This window comes from Larimichthys crocea, chromosome XXII (assembly GCF_000972845.2).
Source record: "Larimichthys crocea isolate SSNF chromosome XXII, L_crocea_2.0, whole genome shotgun sequence".
Taxonomy (NCBI): Eukaryota; Metazoa; Chordata; class Actinopteri; family Sciaenidae; genus Larimichthys; species Larimichthys crocea.
In genome coordinates, this window is record NC_040032.1 from 17,540,674 (window position 1) to 17,559,434 (window position 18,761).

Below are 18,761 nucleotides of genomic sequence, written 5' to 3' on the forward strand. Positions count from 1 at the left end.
TGTTATTCTGAGGGCAGACAAGCGTGTGTTCAGATATATGTCATGTCCTGATTAACATGTCTGAGAGATATGTGTGCTTTAGATGTTTGCACATGAACAAGTTAGGTCAAAATGCATTTTGCAATCAGTATAAAAAGACCTGCAGCGACTGACCTTACTTCCAGAGTCCTTGGTTCCACATTCACCCTTATCGTACCACCATTTGTTTTTCAGCTTGTCTAAGATGCCTTGTTCACTGAGTTTCAATACTGCAAGGTTTACAGGAGTTCTTCACGTGGGAAATAACATAAATAACATTATATTATGTTATTTTATGTTATTCAACTTTTAAACTACTTTATACTGTGCAAAGCGATAGAGTAGGGTCCTGGCCAACACATCACAGATAGCAAGCAACACTACAGTATATATACGTGTATATGTATATATATATATATATATATAAATATAAATAAATAAATGACCTTTCAGAATCCATGACTACCCTAGCATGCCAGACCCCACCTATATCGCTTTGAGTAATCGGCACACACTGATCACAAAAAGAGAAAAAGATTTGAACTTGCAGAATAAAGCAGCTGCTGCATAGCTTTAACAGAATGAAAGAAAACAGAGGCAATAATTGCTGAGGGCACACTTTTTTTTTTCTGCTATGGGCAGCCTTTTTTTCATGTTTAGCAAGGTGGATCTAAGAGGAACCCTTTCTTGACTAACAGACAAAAACACTGCAGTTCAATTTCATTAACGGTTATCAGAAGTTAATGTCTCACAAAACCGCACGTACGTTCAACACGGAGAAACATCTGCGTCCATCAGGAGGAGCAGAGATGCTTTTTTTTTTTTAGCTTCCAAACATATGAATCAAAATGATCTTTTTATGTAGTTGTTGGATCTTTTCCAGCCAGATGAAGTCAAGAAAAGGTGCTTGTAAGACACTTTTTCTGATGAGGAGAGTCATACTTTGGGGGGGTGGGGGTTGTTTCGTTTTGCAAGACATTATGCTCAATTTTCTTTGACTGATAGATTTCCCGTCTTATTTCCTTTCAGATTAGTGTTTGTAATTCAACATCATCAAATATATTGTATTCACCACTGTGTTCTTTGTATAGAATACAAATCAAGTTTTCTGATTATTTCTAAACAAAACAAACAAAAGAACAAAAACAGAAGAAGTCATGCAAGTCCTGTTCTCCAGTCAGAGCCCTTTAAACGGCAAAGTTATGATGACAATGGCAAAGAACAACTCAGTTGCATGATTTTAAACGCAACAATGACACAGCGACGGAGAAGTGAGCGAATTGAACTTTGTGCTAAATAGTTCTTGTACTTTATGAATCCTACACACAGTGATCTGTAATCATATTATCTGAACAATGACACATTTTGCTTTTTTGCATGATGCATTTTAGAGACACTTTGAGGATGAATTGCAGACCTAAAATGCTTTCGAGTTGAGCTTTTTCATCCATTTACGAGCAGAATTGTCAGTTCATAATAATGTTTTTTAAGGGTAGCACATTCATCACAATAAAAAGAAGCCACAGTAATGGATTCTGTGCCACATCTACATTCATTCACTTTGTTGTCCTCAAGTTAATAACTTTTAGTCACGTAAAAATAACTGCAGCACTTTGGGTAGGACGATCTGCACGCCTCTTCTCTTGTTATCATAAATTATACGTCTGCAGTTTGTCAGCTGTAAGGAAAGAAAATGGATGAATTTTAATAACGTGCAGGTCATCAGATAAAGACTCAAGCCTCAGACACACCACCAGGTGGTGGCCATGGACTTTTTTAAATAGTATACTGAAGTGAACTGTTGAGGTTCACAGTTTAGAAACAAACAAAAAAATATCTCCCTGAATCTTTCCTGATGTGAAAAACCAATGCCAACCAATAAAAGCAGAATTTCACCCATTTATACTGTAATTTTATGCGAGGAATAAAATTATGTCATTTTCTGAAAGGACAAGTTTAATGTTTGGTTACACACTGGAAACTTTGCTGATCAAATTTATGTAAATTAAATTTAAGATTTAAGAGTGAAATAACTGCTGGAGCCTCACAGAGAAATCTAAAGGACGTTAGAGGTGAAAAGGACTTCTCTTCCTAAGCAGCTTTGGTTTGTAACTATTAATTCCCACAGACATAAATTCAGAGTATCAAAGTATTTCTGCACTACTGCCCGTCGGCGTGTGTCTGTGTGAATAACTCCACCTGACATTTACTGTCAAAGAGAGAAACACTGTGAGCTGCTCCACGCAGAGGGAACTCTAACACAGTGAAGAAGACGATCTATCAAAGTTTACTCGCATTTACAAAAAGAACTGAGAGCATTAAATTAAAGCACAAACTAAGCATGAGAATAATAATGTGCTGCTACAGCTTCTTTCAAACAAGTCGATTATGATTTAACTTTTAGTTGAATAAGGTCAAGGCCACTACTGACACAAAACCTAAAAATTATATTGAATAATAAGTTACATACAGTATTTATACAGTATGTATGCATTTTAAAATGTATGTATTTATACATATAGTCATAGATTTTTTATTGTTACCTTTACTTCTTTTATTCAACTTATTGTCATTTACTATTTCAAAATCTTAAAGCTGTGAAAATCCTGAGAAAACTGAATATTTAAATACATGTTATGTTACATACAGAGTATAGAGTACAGAGGTCAACAGGGAGCTCATGTTCAAGACATTAAAAAAGGTCAAATCAATTCACTGAAGTCTCTGAAGTCTGCCAAGGCTCATTAATTATGCATCCAGTATGCATCAGATTTCATTTGACGTGGCAGTATTTGACGTAATATATACTGATATAATGTTCTCAGTGTATTTATTTACAATAATCTAAAACTCCTTGCTTCTCTCGAAGACTAAAGCTCTTCAGAGGATGCGAGCGACTGATCTTAAACACGTGTCTGACAAGATCCATCCATCCATTTTCAATAAACTCTTATCCTTATCAGGGCCGCGGGAGGCTGGAGCCGGCTGACATTGGCTCGAGAGGCGGGCTACGCCCTGGACAAGTCGCCAGTTCATCACAGGGCTGTCTGACATTATGAAATATAATTTATTTATCATCACAATTTGTTTTGATGAATGACCATGAATGAAGAAAATCATTGAGAACACCTGTGCAATCTATTGTAATGCAATGCAACCAGTGCTATATAAATCTTACATTTGTGAAGTTTAATAATAACATATTAAAATGACGTTAAGAAGTAGAACTATTCTAGTAGTTTGTGGTGTCCTATAAGCTTCACAAAGATAGTATTTATTGTTGTATTGGATTTAATGTATTGTTCAGGTGTTTCTTTTATTGCATCCACCCTGCTACACCTGTTCTGTGTCGGGTGTGCGAGGGTCGATTTGACCTCCCCTCCCTCTGATTTAGCTCACATCAAAACTTTACCCTTTGGTCTGTCTGCAAAACAAGTTTTCGAAAAACATTCATGAGCACACAAAATAACCCGTGCACAACAACACGTGAGTCTCATGGCCAAATCAAGACATAAATCGCATACTGTATGATGTCAGATGAAGCAAACATCATACAGTATAAAGTAAAAATGTTTGAAATCATCCAGCTTTGATTAATTAAAGATATGTGATTCTCAGTGGTAGTTACATACAATATATTTTCATCCCATTGCTAAATTACCCACACGTGCATTTCTGAAAGTGAAATAAGGACAAAGAAATGTGGCAGTCAGATTTGACAGTGTTACACTGATCATCTACTCTCTTTCTATCCGTGGGATCGAGGCAAATCGACGGCGAGAGGAGACGGCTTCTTTGTGTTATCCCACCGGTGGTATCCATTATCCTGCTCACTCAGGAATGGATGACTCGAGTCAGTAACAGCAAAGTTTGCCTCGTCTCTTCTCTCACAATTTGCCAAGTTTACTGTGGTCATGATGCAAGCTGAAGAGGCAGAGGCAGAGATGGATCCACACTTTAGGGCTGTTACTGAGCCCTGGCATTGGAAAAAAAAAACACAAGATCAGGGGCCTCATTCATTGAAAGGCTGTACAATAGATTTGATTGAGGAAAGTCCTCATCTGCAGAGCTGAGCCTGATGTGCACAGCTCTGAAATAGTAGAGCAAGGATGTATTATACACATGCACACAGTGTAAAAGAGCTAGACGGGCTTTATGATAATTATCAGTTAAGCTCTTTTATGTTTTAACTCCTCTTCTTTGTTTTAATACGACATTTAAAGTGAGACTATGTGACTTTTGGAAGAAGGAATAACACAATCTTCCTCTTGCAAAAGAAATGTTTAATTTATGAGCAATACATCTCAGCCTTGTTTTCAGTGTTCAGTCTACACGGTCTACTATGACGCTAGCCTGCTTTAAATGATTAAATCTGTGAAGGTTCTCAGTTGTCGAGGTCGTTGTTCTTTCAGAAGAGTTGAATCTGGGGCAGCTGGACTTCACCTCTCATCCAAGAGGCTTCTTCAGTTCTGACTGACTGGTGCGGAAACGCAGGTATTTATTGGTAGGATTGTTAACAGGGCCATTGTTCTCACCTGGTTTGTCACCTGACGTCAGAGTCGTTAAGGTCTGGTGTTAACGACAGTTGTTAAGGTCACATTTGGCCTGATGTGACTCCAACGACCATCGTCCATTAGCTCAGGTGACATTAACGACTGTCGTCAACAAGAAGAATAGAAGCTCTAACAAACCAAGTGGAAACATTGGCCTGGTTAATGATCCACCACCTTGGTTTCCCCACTAGTCACTCAGAACTGAAGAAGAGGTAAAACGTATTTATGGATCTGCAACCAAGTCCAGTTGCCCCAGATTGGACTCTTCTCAAAGCTTTAAATTATAGATATTGTATCTTCTACTTGTGCTACTGCTACACTGTTTTAACATGTCAAAGATGTACTAGAGGAGTCCACTACAGTCCTTTACTAGAGGCTGATATTTCAGCAAAAGTTGCATGGTCTCACTTTAAGGTCTGAATGCAGAATCACTCATTCATTTGTTCATCATAATCAAAATGATCTCTGAATGAGATTTAAATCAAATCCTCTTGTACGAACGGGGCCCCTGGTCATTTCTTACACTCTACTACTGCAGGGTTTACCAGGTCAGGGTGGCCATGGATAGACTTTGACTGGCCTTGGGAGATCAAGACCAACCAAAGGTTTCTGTCAGTCTTACGCTGGATTTCGGTGAGAGGATGTTGGACAAAAGAGTTTGGACCGTTAGTTTTCACTCTGTCATTAGAATTCTCACGTTCGCCTGCAGATGCTTAGTCCCCTCAAGACAACGCTGTTCCCCGTGCCTGCCCTAACACCCAGGCGGCAGATTGGAGAGTGCATACAGATCAGAAATTTGCCTAAATCCTTCTGGCATTAGGTTGAATGCCACATATGAATATATAAAGCTTTCATATTGGCCTGTAGATATAAAAAACAGAGGGGAAGGTGGTTTCCGTCTTTCATAACTACAGGCCAAAAACATAGAAACAACTACTCTATCACAAACTGTTTTCTGATCTTCTTCTACTCTACTTCTTCACTTTAAATCACATTATTGGGCTTTTTGTCTCCTCCATTAGCCAAGTAAAGGGTTCCCAGTTGATCACATTTGCACAATAAAAATGTTTAATAATAATAATTATCTGTAACTTATTAACAGATATTTGGGCCCATAGACTACAGTCAGTGACGACAGCCTTGCCGATTACTCTGTTCTAGGATACCCGACTTTGGTGACATTGAGGCTGACCTTAGAGTCACCTCCCCCGCTGCCGCACTCTCCCTTGTCGTACCACCATTTGTTTTTCAATTTGTCCAAGAGGCCTTGCTCATTCAGTTTTAACACTGCCAGGTTAACAGCATTTCTTGAAACGATAAAACATAACTTGTAAGAAAATGAACAGGTCCGTGAGAAATCTAATATAGAATATTAGTAAAAAATAGTGTTAAAAAATATCAATGGTTCATCAGGGGAGCACGGGAGGGACAAATTGGTAAAAAATTTCACTGGTGTGGAAGGGTAAGAAGCATTTTTACAGCAAAGAAAATGTTAAATATTAGAGAGGTGGCATGGAGGGTTAACTTGTAACTTGGTAACTGAAGTGTGCGGGATGGGGACATTCTGTCATTGTTGAATTAGAAATAAGAACATCCAGCATGCAGCTTAACATTCATCACAACTGACAGACCAGCATTAGAACTAGCAAAAAAGACATATTTCAGTGTTGGATTAGAAGCAATGCAAAGGAAAAAAAGAGGGGGCATCACAGAAACCAGAAGAGGAATAAAGAGAGAGGTTGAAGGGAAAAGAGCAAAACAAACAAAGGTCGGTGAAGGTGACAGTGCACATCGACATTCAAATGGATTTACAGAGTGACTAATATACCAACAACCTTAAGAGGAAGAAGAGACACAAACCAGATACATAGGACACAACAGAAAATGGCTGAATGTGTGGATTAAACTTATAACACTGTTCACTCATTGGAAGAAAAGAAGAATTAAGGAAGTGAGGAAGAAGGAGGAGGATGGCAAAAGGAGACATCAGGGTAGGTGGAATACTATAACAACATGGAGGATATTGTTATATTATCCCACCCACCTTAATGCTGAGCCTTTAGGTGTGGCCACACCGTAGCCCTTAGAGTCGAGGTTGCCGCCGACTTTCATGGTGTCACATGGCTTCCGCTGCTCTATGTACTCGTTCATGGTGGATTCGAGAAGGAAGGCGAACTTTCCCTTCGACTTTCGTACCCGGGAAACCCCGTCTGGTGTTGTCTTGGCAAACACTGAAGGTTCAGCTGATTTCATGTATGACCACATTTTCTCGTAAACTGCTATTTTGGAGCGCTGCAAAGAGAGAGAAGACAGAGAGAGTTCGGTTATGCTCTTGATAAAACTATGAAAACATTCAGGATGAGCCGCTGTGGGATTGCATTCAGACAAGATTTGTTGAGAGGGGCTGCTGAACATCACAGCTGTTCAGGAAATAACTTTTTTATTTTGCTGACTTCATCGATACCGGCGCTCCCTCACTCTCATTCACTGTCCATTTCTTTCAACCAATGATTACTTTCTCTGTCTCTCTCTCTCTCTCAAACCATTGGATACAAACCAACACTTTTTCATGTCGCTATATTGCAGTGTAAGTCCATGAATCCACCTGAATAATCTCAGTTTCAGAGACATTTCATACTGACTGTGGAGATATGGCTGGTCTGATCATCTGATACAAGGTCAGGCTGTGTTTTTTTTCTAAAAGTTGGATCCAGCTCAACCTCTCCACTGCATTTTTTGGCCTGTGACCTGCACCTGCGCTACCACCACTCAAATTAATGGGAAAACCTGCGTTTTCACCGCAGCGTCGGATCCTGTCTGAATGTACCCTTACATGAGTGGATCGATATCGAGTCAATGTGGAGCTGGAGCCAGGAGATAATTTATCTTTTCTTATTTATCTAAAAAAAGCAACTCTCCTAAGAATTCTTTCTCTATTCTTGAAGCCAGAACGTCTTTTTATCTGACCTTGCACTCATCCCATCTGTCTTTAAACATCTCGTGACAACCTCATTGTTCTCACTTCCTCCTTATCTCTTTACTTCATGTAAATTGTTTGTTCTTGACTATAAACTTCTGTGTGCTTTATTAAGACTTTGCCTAACTGAACTCTACTCGGTGTCACTTTGTGTTCTCCGAGCACTCGTTGCTTCCAGAAATCCAACTCTTGAGGGTCAAGCAGGTAGCTGCTGAAATAACAGTTCGCAACAAGACTCCTTGAAATAAACTCCAATATCCTCCAGTCGAAATATAAGACTGTATTTTGAAGTAAAGTAGCTGTAATAAACAGGGCATCTAGTCTTTTTCTTACAATAAATTTCACAAGGTATGAATGAAACTAAATCTAAATCTCCTCTGTTCTCCCATAAAAGTCGAGACTATACTACTGTCTCTTCAACACATCTTTTCATACAGTCCCTTATCATCAAGAAGATTGGATGTTCAAAAGCACGCCTACTGTCCCAGCTCCTCTTAAACTCTCTAATTAACACATTATTTCATTTGTTCAGTGCATGCACAAAAAGAAATGTCGACTTTATGCTTAGCTACGACAAATGACTCCCTGCTCTCACTCCACACAGACATAAGAGTGATGTCAGTGTTTGTTTCTATCCCACAGCGAGAAAGTGAATGAGTGTATTTTTCAAAATGTCAAACTGATACTCTGAATCCAACGGAAAAAAAAAAAACACTACTGCAACTGGGCATGCTCACAAGAGCAATATGCTTGAGTGGACAGTCTCCCGCTTGTTGTAACTCAGAGTGGATTTACCATTTACATGTAAACAGGGCAGCAGAGGTAGTGGGCTTTTTGCCAGCAGCCTGAAGTCTGACAATCTGGCAGCTCAGCAGAAGCAAAATGCAGCCCATGTTTGGTATCAATATTAACAGACAGAAGTGTCCTCCTCCCACCAGCAGGTTCCAGCTGGAGTCACAGTCATTTTTAGTTAAATGAAATCAATCCTTCCACATATCAGTCCATTTAATGTTTACATTCATTCAGTTATAATGAAAGTTGAAGTACAAATACGTCACTACAATGACTAAAACACGCCAGGACTGATGTGTAGTCATGTTAAAGCAACATTGTGTCTTTTCTATCATGAAATACCACAGGTGTTTCGGACCAATAGGAAAAGGTTTTCAGGTGCAGGGCGTGGACAAGAGTAAATCTGGGACTGATTTTTACTTGTTGGTGAGAGCTTTATGAAATGAAAGGCTGAAAAACACATGCCGAGCTGGGCTTGGTCTTGTGTAGGGTTACCGAAGCTTGACTTGAGGTTGTGAGGCCTTTTTAATGTTTTTTTCTAATCTTTTTAATCTTTATCTTCATCTTTTTAAAGTTAGATGATTAGTTAAGTTAAGATTAAATTATCTTGAAATAATTAACCTGAACACAAACTATATTCACAGAGCCTTCACTCTCTGCTGAACACCTCGTCCTGCATTAGAAAAGTACGCAGTTAAAACAACCAAAGAGTTCATAAAACTGCTGTTATTGTGTTCACTGATTTGGTGATTTGCACAGTACAGTTTGCATTAATTAAATTAACATATATTATCTGTATATTCTCGGTCAGTCTCTCCAACTTTTCGTCGTTACATACAATTTCGTGGCATGTTTTTCTCTGTTTTGGTGTTTTCCAGTCAAAGCTCCGGAAAATATGGATGAAAAAATATAACCTGTTGTTTCATTTTTTTATGTTGTCGTTTAGTGTCTGAGGCACAGGGATGATTATCTTCCTGCAAAGCAATAACAATGACTTGGACTATGTTCAAGCCTGCAGGTCTCATTTAAAGTACATCTCACTGTATAAAGCTGTAGACAGATTGTCTTCATTATTTTACTCACAGACTTCACAATGGGGGAACATAAGACCTGCTGTTTTAATTGTTTAAAAGGTGATTGGTTCTCCACATTTTAATGTTTCTCCTTTAATTTGTTATTCCAGGTGAACATAAGATTGATTATCATTGCATAGTCATCTGTTCGAACATGATGATAAACCAAATACCATATAAAATACTTTGTATTATTTGCTGTCTGAGAGCTTGCTCTGTAATTCCACTGTTCTCGACACGTTTGACCTGGTTACCACGAGACTGGCGGCTTCACCTCTGTGGCCCAGTCATCTACCAGCTGGAGCAGCTACAGACCTGCAGAGCACAGCCCAGGCTCTGACACTCAGTACGCTGCTAAAAATGGCCAGTGAGAGGCTGATCGCCGGCCACCGGGGAACTGGAGTACACAGCTGTCTACAATAGAGCGGAGAAACAGAGAAGCTGCTTTAAACTGGGCTAACGTGACCTTCTGCTGAGCTCTGTGAGCGCCTCAGAGGAAACTTTTCAGGTTGAAACTTTTTAGATTACTTCAAGTGGTTGCTTGTCAGGGTCGCGATCAGGACAAGCTCATCAAGCAACTGATGTCAAAACTCTGGAGCAAGAAAACACTTTCTATGAAGACCTCAGCTCAGTGTGGTGGCTCTGGCTGCGACCATCTTGGCAGTCCTGCCTCTGCCGCCTCCTGGCTAATCTAAAAATGAACAAGGACCTGAGGCCGGCTGAATGAAGCCTGTTGCTCAAACAAGCCATCTGTAACAGCACCCACCTGTCCATCAAAGTGGCCATGCTGTTAATTATGCATAACTTTAAGCCTTAATATAATTTTAACGGGTGAGTTATGTAGAAATTCACCCTCACTAGAATTGTACCAGGCTGTAAACATGTTTATTTCTGCTGTGAAAGTGGACATTTTAACATGAAGGCTTGAAGAAAATTGGCACTTCCACTGTTCATGGCTTCACTTCACAACCACGGAGGTTGCCGCTTGGCTAAAATGGCATTCGCTTTAACACAAACAATGATAACTAATGACACTTCATGGACTCTTTTTACATACTGTGACAGCTGATCGTTGAGGTGTGTATAGGCGAGTCAAAGTGTATTATAAGCCTCACCAGTCAACCTCTATTCAAGAGCATCCACCAGACATTTATAATGACTTCTATAATGTTTTATGACACGTTGATATACTGCATCAGAAAACATTGTGTGTTTATCAGAGTAGTCATAAAGCATTTCATACAACAGTTAGTTCCTACCAAGTAATTTGATTGGACAGGAGTCGTCCAATGAGTGCTGACATAGAGCACTGAACTGTGAATGGTCGCCAGAAGAAGACGAAGGAAAGGAAAGAAGCTACAGCACAAACCTGCAGGTGTGCACATATGACAATCAGCCAACCTCGACAAATTAGAGAAGCTAATACCGTGAGAACAGCATGACCTTTGACCTTGTGGGCTGCAGTAATATGCAGACTAATAAACAAACAAATCACGATCTGTTGTCACTTATTACCGTAAACTAATAACTGAACTAGAATTGTTCTATAAAAGTAATATCACACTCGATGTTGTGATGATGAATATCGGCACAGCTGTGATTCACTCATGTCATATGCTTAAATTATTAGAATTCACTATTAAGTTGAAAGTGTTACCACTATCATGTGATTTATATTTGATTATTTTGTCAAACATTATAGTTGGAACTGGAAATATAATAATTTTGGCATGTTTAATTAGTTAAATTGCTAACGGCGCGCTATCCTGTGTATTTACTTGCTTTTTTCTGGTATTTGCTATAGAGGAATGAGTGGCTTAATGCAGATTGGGTCCTATGTAGCTGCGTGAGTCAGTCCCATATCACATCTGGTAGCTGAAAGTAAAATAAAATATGTGACAAACTATGTCAGCTCAGTGGTGTGTGCGGTGGTGTTGTGTAAATAATTCACCAGAGATGTAATGGATTGTGGGCTCAGGCTCGTAAGTGAATCACTCTTGACATATGGTTCAGCTTCAGTTCAGCTGAGTGTTCATGTAAACACTCTTAACATGACAATAATAGCTGATGACAGGCCTGACCGTAGTGTGAAAACACTGATTGTTTTTCTGGGTTAGATGAAGATGCATGCTTGTCAGGTGCAGGTTGGTCGCTTGTGTTGAATTCACTGAAAAGTCCTCGTGCTGTCAGAGTCATAATTCTCGCTAGTCACAACTTAACAAAGACAAATCATTCAATAAATTCATTTTAATTTGACGCAATTAACTGCAATCTTTTAAATGACAGGTCATATCCTCTGTCGAGGGAGGAATTTGTTTTTTCTGCCCCTCAATCCATTCTTCAAATAAACCTGGTCTGAAGTCGTTCAGTTACCAGCTCATCTGTCAGCTGGTGACTGAAGTGCTGAGAGTGATTCATGGCCTTCTGTGTGCGTCTGTCACGCCGTCATCCCAAAAGACACACAGGCGAATACGACAGGCCAAACAAAGCATGTGCAGTCTTTCCGCTGTTTCATCTTTATACGCATCCGGTTCTTAGTTACATGCATGGTGAAGTATATAATTAAAGTTCATCGACTGGATGTTTATGATCAGTGGAAAGAAATTAATAAAGCAGCTAAACAGTAGCAGGCCTCGTTTAGCAGCTGTAATTAAAGTAAAATCTATCCTTTATTTTTTAATCCCATACAACTTTCCTCTTTGTACTCCTTACACATGCCCAGGTTACCGTCTATATTTACAGTGTAGTACGCGACTGAATGAACCAAATGTCAGTTACAGTTGAAGGTAATTCTGGAAAATGCAAAAATCAATAATTTACTGGAAGTAAATGCAACTAAATCTGGTTGAGGAGACAATCTGTAGCCATTAATCACAAAATAATTCATGTATCGTGTCAAACATGATAAAGAGATGTTGGTGAATAAGATTTCTTTTAAAGGAAGAGATTGATGTGAAGATTCACTCTTACTCTCATCTCTCTTTATCTTTAGTTTAAAGCTAGAACCAGGAGATGGTTAGCTTAGCTTAGCATACAGACTGAAAACAGGGGGAAACTGCTAGCCTGGCTAACCAAGTGGCAACCTCCATGGCTGTGAAGTGAAGCCAACACAGAAGTGCCAAGAACTGCAGTTCCTCAAACGTCCAAACTCAAACAAGGCTGGCTACAGAGCGAGTCAGTCTCCATAAGTCCCCATGTTAAAATGTCCAACTTCACAGCAGAAATAAACATGTTTACAGCCTGGTACAAAAAACAGTTTTGGTCTCTGTAGCTAATTTCCCTGTTCATGACAACTGTGCTGAGGGTGAATTTTTATAGAACTCACCTGTTCAAATTATATTAAAGCTTAAAGTTATGAATAATTAACAGTGTGGCTGCTTTGATTGACAGGTGGGTGCTGTTACAGGCGGTTTTGCTCCACCGACAATCCACGTCCTTGTCCATTTTTTGATTTACAGGCAGGACTACGAAGATGGCTTTGGCCAGCACCACCAAACTCTGAGCTTCACAATGGCCCTTTAGAAACCTGTCACAGATACAATCTCCATGTTTTATACTGTCTATGTGCTTTAAAGCTCACTGATTAACACATTTTTTTGTGTTTTTTGTTCCAACGTGCACATCCCTGATTTCTGTTTGTGTGCAGGTGTCTGTTTACCCGTGCTTCCAGTCTTTATGCTAAGCTAAGCTACTACTTCTTTTAATCCAACTTTGAAAAAAAGTGAAAGTGTTCAAGACAAATTGAGTTTACAACACTCACGTCTGAAAACCAGAAGTGAGCATCTGAAAAATATTATCATATTTTATGCGCATGGAGGAGGCTGTATGATCTGAATTATTTGATGCTGCTTCTTTGAAGATCGCTGTGAAAAGGTGTTTATTAATCATTAGCTTTGAATCACCACATTTCAATAACCGTTGCTCATAAGGGCTCCTCTGTACTGACATTTCCAGTTTGGAGGAAGAAAGGCAGAATATTTGTCAGTCAGGATGAAGTCACTACACGCCTGTCAATTATCTCCTAAGGAGCACCTTTGACAAATCACAGCCTGCCAAATGCATCATGGATTAGCACATCCACCACTGCTTATGAAGCTGCCTTTAATGTGATGATTCACCAGGGAGCCTTAAAAAGAAAAAGAATGTATTTGGTGACTTTGAATTTTTCCTTAAAAACATCCGACTGACATGTCAAATGAGTATTTTAAAGGGCGTCTGTGAGTGCCAATCACCTCCAGTATCTTCTTTGTTTACTTCATCGTCTCTTTTATGACGTTAAGTTAAAAATACAAACGGAGAGGTCTGCTGGAAAGTTTCTATTTTGATGACAGAGCTTGCGTTGTTGCTCTTAATAAACTCATTTTCATTTGAATATTTGAACAAGATAAACAAACGTTCTGCTTCACATCTGTTGTTTGTCCCAGCACTTCTGATAGCAGAACTTCTCCTACGAGGCTAGTTTGGAATATTTCACAATAAAAGCGGAGAATCTTTGTCAGCTATACATCTACATCTAAAATGCTTAACCTCCTCCAGATGTCATGTTAAAATTCTCAGTTTTAAAATAAGCATAGACAGTATAAAACATGGACTTCGTATCCGTGACGTATCAGTGCGGTGGTTCTGGCTGCCGCTATCCTGGCAGGCCTGCCTCTGCCACCTACCAGCCAATCTAAAAATCAGCAAAGACGTGGATCAGTGGACTGAGGTGGGCTGAATGACGCCTGGGTGCTCAAACAAGCCACATGTAATTGCATCCACCTGTCTGTGCAGGAGACAGACACCACACCGATCATGGTGACTTCTCCATTTCAAGATTTTCAGACCTCAGTTCGCACTGCAGACCACATCATTCTGCTTCGATGCCTTTTTAAACGAGTTGGGTCACAGAAACATTTCACCCCAGAGGTTAAAATATGACTAAAATGTTGTTGTCTTTTCTCTCGAGTGGTATACATGTTTTTTATTTGATTATGTTTGGACTGATGCTGTCCTCTCCTGTCAGTAGATACCCAAAGCTTACAGACAGAAACATGCTGCTCTCCTCTTACTGTGTTTCAGCATATTTACACGACACACTGTCTGCAGAGAGATTCTACGATATGATGTTCTAACTCCCCTTGGACTGAGAGTCTTAAAACCAAGGCACTGTGCCTTCCTGTTCACTCCCTGATCTAACAGAATCCAGGGTTTGTATTTATCAAATGTCTCAGACTCAGTCGGAGCAATCACGCCGAGGACTAAAAATAGACTGCAGCTCAGAGCTGGACATTAGATGTGAATGACATTTCCATTTCCGAGGAATAGGACGTCCTCTTTGAGAGTGCAGAAGCCCACAAATTGGAAATATAATGATATGTTGCTGTTCCTCTTAAAAGTTTCAAACACACAGACAGAGGTTTCCTGATGTTCAGACTGAACTTCATCCTCTTCACTTCATTCCTGAACAAATCGAGAAACGTGGACGACCATTCAGCTCACAAATTGGTGCAGAATTTCTAAAAAAAAAGTCAATAGAGAAGTTTTAAAAATTATTAACATATTAAAAACCTGCGAACTTGCACAATCTGCTGCTTTGACACTAACTGAACTTATTAGTGCAGCTTTATTTCTTTTTTATTATAAAACGTTTATTCACTGTGCGTCCTTGAGGAGAATATTTGTGCCCTTGCTTTGCCAGAGCTTTTTTTTAGTGGCAGAGATAGAAATTTATCTGCATATTAATGGAGGCGCCGTGAGGCTAATCAAATTTTGGTTTATGACTCTACTGATGGTTAGACGAGGGAGTATGATTGTCTCAGTGGTGGTGTGGCAAAAAAATTACTCCTGTTGGCAGAAAGAGTCGAGCTGAAAAAAAAAAAAAAAAGTTAATTTCGTGAACAAAATAGATTTGAATCCAGGCTGATAAAAAGCGTTCCCTCCTCAGCCTAATGTCATAATTTAGTTTTGCTCTGATGCTTCCATCCATCCCCCCAAAAAGGTTTTTTAAGTCACTTAACAAAACAAATGCATGCAATTTCCTTTTAGCTGTTTGCTCCTTTAGTCATACTTAATTCCTTTTTATAAAACACTGTGTAGCACTGTTTTATGTTGCACTGAATTAATCGTGTGTAGCTGTAGTATTAGTACTTTGGAAGTGCTGTATCAGGGGAAAAAAAGTACTATTCTAGACATTCTTTTATTGATTATTCATTCAATTTATTACCTGGCAGGTAATAAATCAAACCCCACAACGAAGCTCCAGAGACTTCTTCAGCCCGGTGCTTTTGGCCAACATTAACTACCGTTCGAGGCGCTCTCGTTATGCAGTGCAGCAACAGCATGGATGACAGCCAGTTGAGACACTCACCCTAAAGAACTCCTTAGTGGAGCCTGAGTCTAACGTCCCATAGGCGATCTCAGTCTGCTTGGCCAGGTCCTCTGCACTCTCAATCGGAGAAACCATCCTCTCCACGGTGAGGAAGGCGGCCAGGTTAGCCGTGTAGGAGGAGATGATGATGAGGGTGAAGAACCACCACACTCCTCCGACGATACGCCCTGACAGAGACCTGAGGAGAGGAAACAGAGCAGACAGAGACATCCTCAAACCTACATTGGGAAGAGGAAAGAGGGATCATTTTCCATCGTCTCTCCTCAGAGGTTTATCTCAGATGTAGCTCCTTAATTTGATGAATTTGATACTTTTGGAGAAATTATCAATTTAACCCATTAAATCACGAGAGCTGTGATATTATATGCATGTCCCTGGGGCTCTATGCTAACACATATTTGCATAAAATAATTTAAATGAAGTACCATTACCCTCAGTGTAGCCGCCTTTACAGCTGATTAACTCTTTGAAAGTAGCAATAAGTCTCATTAAATCAATATAACTGTGTTCACATTTAATTTTTGAGCTAGTTTAGGTGAGCTACCATCCCAGAACAACAGCAGTCTGCAGAACCATGCCAGAGATTGTGATAAATCTGTTCAATATTAATTCCATAGATTGTATAAAACATAGATGGCATATCCTTGACGTCACCCACAGGTGAGTTCTATAAAAAAATACACCATCAGCACAGTTGTCATGAACGGGGACATGAGCTGTAGAGACCAAAACTGTTTTTTGTACCAGGCTGTAAACATGTTTATTCCTGCTGTGAAGTTGTACATTTTACCATGGGGACTTATGGAGACTGACTCGTTCTGTAGCCAGCCTCAAGTGGACGTTTGAGGAACTGCAGTTTTCTGCACTTCCACATTGCATTAGTTTCATTTGGAAGCTAAATGAAGCAGGTGCTGTGTTCATCAGCTGTTGTTTTATTGGTGCAGAACGTTGGATCTACTTCATCTGTTGTAAAAATGTTACGCTCTCCCCACCACACATGTAGACCAGAGACGACAGAGCAAGTCTGAAGTAAAAGGCTCCATGAGACTGGGTGTGTGATGAGCCAAACCGCTCCGTCACACAGATACTACCATCCTGCTCACCGGTCCTTAACCAATTCTTCACATTTTACACATCAGCATAAAGGCTCTGACCTTAAATCTGAGTCTAGCAGTGCAGCTCTGGCCTCATATATTTAAATTGGACTATTCTCTCTGGTGCCATCCATGACTTCCACAATCACACACACATATTCCACTGTCTGACTGTGCTGCTCTCAGATGAACTTATATTTCTCATTTCAAACGAGGATCCATTTGCACTGCTTCACTGCATTGCGGATGTTCTGCTCAGGATTTCTCCTCATATACTGTTTTCATAGCTTATTTATGTATTTATGCCATCCTTCCGAGTTGTAATCAAAGACTACAGACTACTATCGACGTCTCAGAGAGGCTGTTATTCTCTGCAGGTTTTGTAAAAGCCGTATGTGTAGATGGTTTGTAGGGGTATAGTGGGATAAAAAATGCAAACTAGTTTACAGTAGGTGGGAATCAAGAGACAACCTCTGTGGCTGTGAAGTGAAGCCAATGCAGAAGTGCCAAAAACTGCAGTTTCTCAAACGTCCACTTGAGGCTGGCTACAGAATAAGTCAGTCTCCATAAGTCCCCATGGTAAAATTTCCAACTTCACAGCAGAAATAAACATGTTTACAGCCTGGTACAAAAAACAGTTTTGGTCTCTATAGCTAATTTCCCTGTTCATGAGAACTGTACTGAGGGTGAATTTTTATATAACTCACCTGTCCAAATTATATTAAGGTCTAATGTTATGCATAATTAACAGCATGGCTGCTTTGAATGACAAGTGGGTGCCATTACAGGTGGCTTGTTTTAGCACTCAGGCGTCATTCAACCAGCATTCAGCCAGGTCTGGCAGAAGAGGCAGGACCGCCAACACGGCGGAGGCCAGAGCCAGAGATTTTGAGCTTCAACGCCTCTTCGGAAACCTGTGGGTGACGTCACGCATACACCATCCATTCTTTATACTGTCAGTATTGGGAATACATTTCTGCTTCTGGTGACCTGGTAATTGCTGGTCTGTGTCAGCTCTGTAGAACTCTGTATCCATTCAAAAACTGCATGTACATTGGAGCCAAAACGAGATCTCCCATTTGCTGCTTAATTGATTTTTTATTAAGATTTATTGTACTGTGCAGATCTACAGCTCTCCAGAAGCTGCTTCCTCTGTTCTTCATACACAGACTACACAGTCAGGCTCAGCTTATATTTAGCCTGCACAATCTAAACTGTATTTGCAGCTATCAACCGTATCAATCTGCTAATAGGACAACTTACCACAACGCCGACATCCTGCTGAGCAGTTGAGAATCCACAGTGAAAAGCTATTTCGATTGACTGTTTATTCACCGGCTTCAAACGAAGACTTAAAACATGTCGAATGAGTAAGTAAGGAGATTAAGAGCACCGATTTTTCCTAATGATTTTGTGTATATTTTTAGTGTTGTTACTAAATGTGTGCATTCTTAGGTCCACCTTTTTACTGTTCAACCTATAATACTGACAATCAAACCATCGTTCTCTGTGGAAAAAACCCACATTTTTCCGGTGACACGTCATTAATCACTCCATTTATTCAATAATCCGCATCCTTGAATTTGTTCTTCAACCAGCTTCTCTACAATCTTCTGAAGTATCGAGAGGAAAGGTGAGCAAGAATCCTTGAAGAAGAGGTCAGGGACACCACAACAGTGATGGATGGATGGATGATGGAGGGGATGACTGGATGGCCATTGCATTCGGAAAAATACATAATGGTGCTTCATGATGCTTCTTCCATACAAAACACATTATATGCACCAAGTTGATGACCGTAAAATAGAACATGCAGCAAAAACACGGTAGCCCTCCAAAAGTCATGAAGAAGTCAAGCAGCTACTTTGAGTGAAATGTAATGAC

At 39.9% G+C, this 18,761-nt stretch overlaps 1 protein-coding gene across 7 annotated transcripts in view; it reads right to left on the reverse strand.

Annotated features, from left to right (window-relative positions):
* Nucleotides 1–18,761, reverse strand: part of LOC104919730 (glutamate receptor 3) — a 77,460-nt gene that overhangs the window by 3,664 nt on the left and 55,035 nt on the right. The window contains exons 12-15 of one of the 7 annotated variants that reach the window (XR_003461454.1): nucleotides 15,763–15,961; nucleotides 6,616–6,863; nucleotides 5,764–5,878; nucleotides 154–268 (exon numbers count right to left, since the gene is read on the reverse strand). Coding sequence is in view for 6 of the 7 variants with exons in the window: in XM_027273466.1 (XP_027129267.1) it covers nucleotides 233–268; nucleotides 5,764–5,878; nucleotides 6,616–6,863; nucleotides 15,763–15,961 (598 nt within the window). In the remaining variant the exon portion in view is untranslated. Of the gene's footprint in view, nucleotides 1–125; nucleotides 269–2,228; nucleotides 3,995–5,763; nucleotides 5,879–6,611; nucleotides 6,864–15,762; nucleotides 15,962–18,761 lie in introns of those variants that run through there. The other 6 variants (XM_027273466.1, XM_027273465.1, XM_027273464.1 and 3 more) reach the window with 6 other exon arrangements.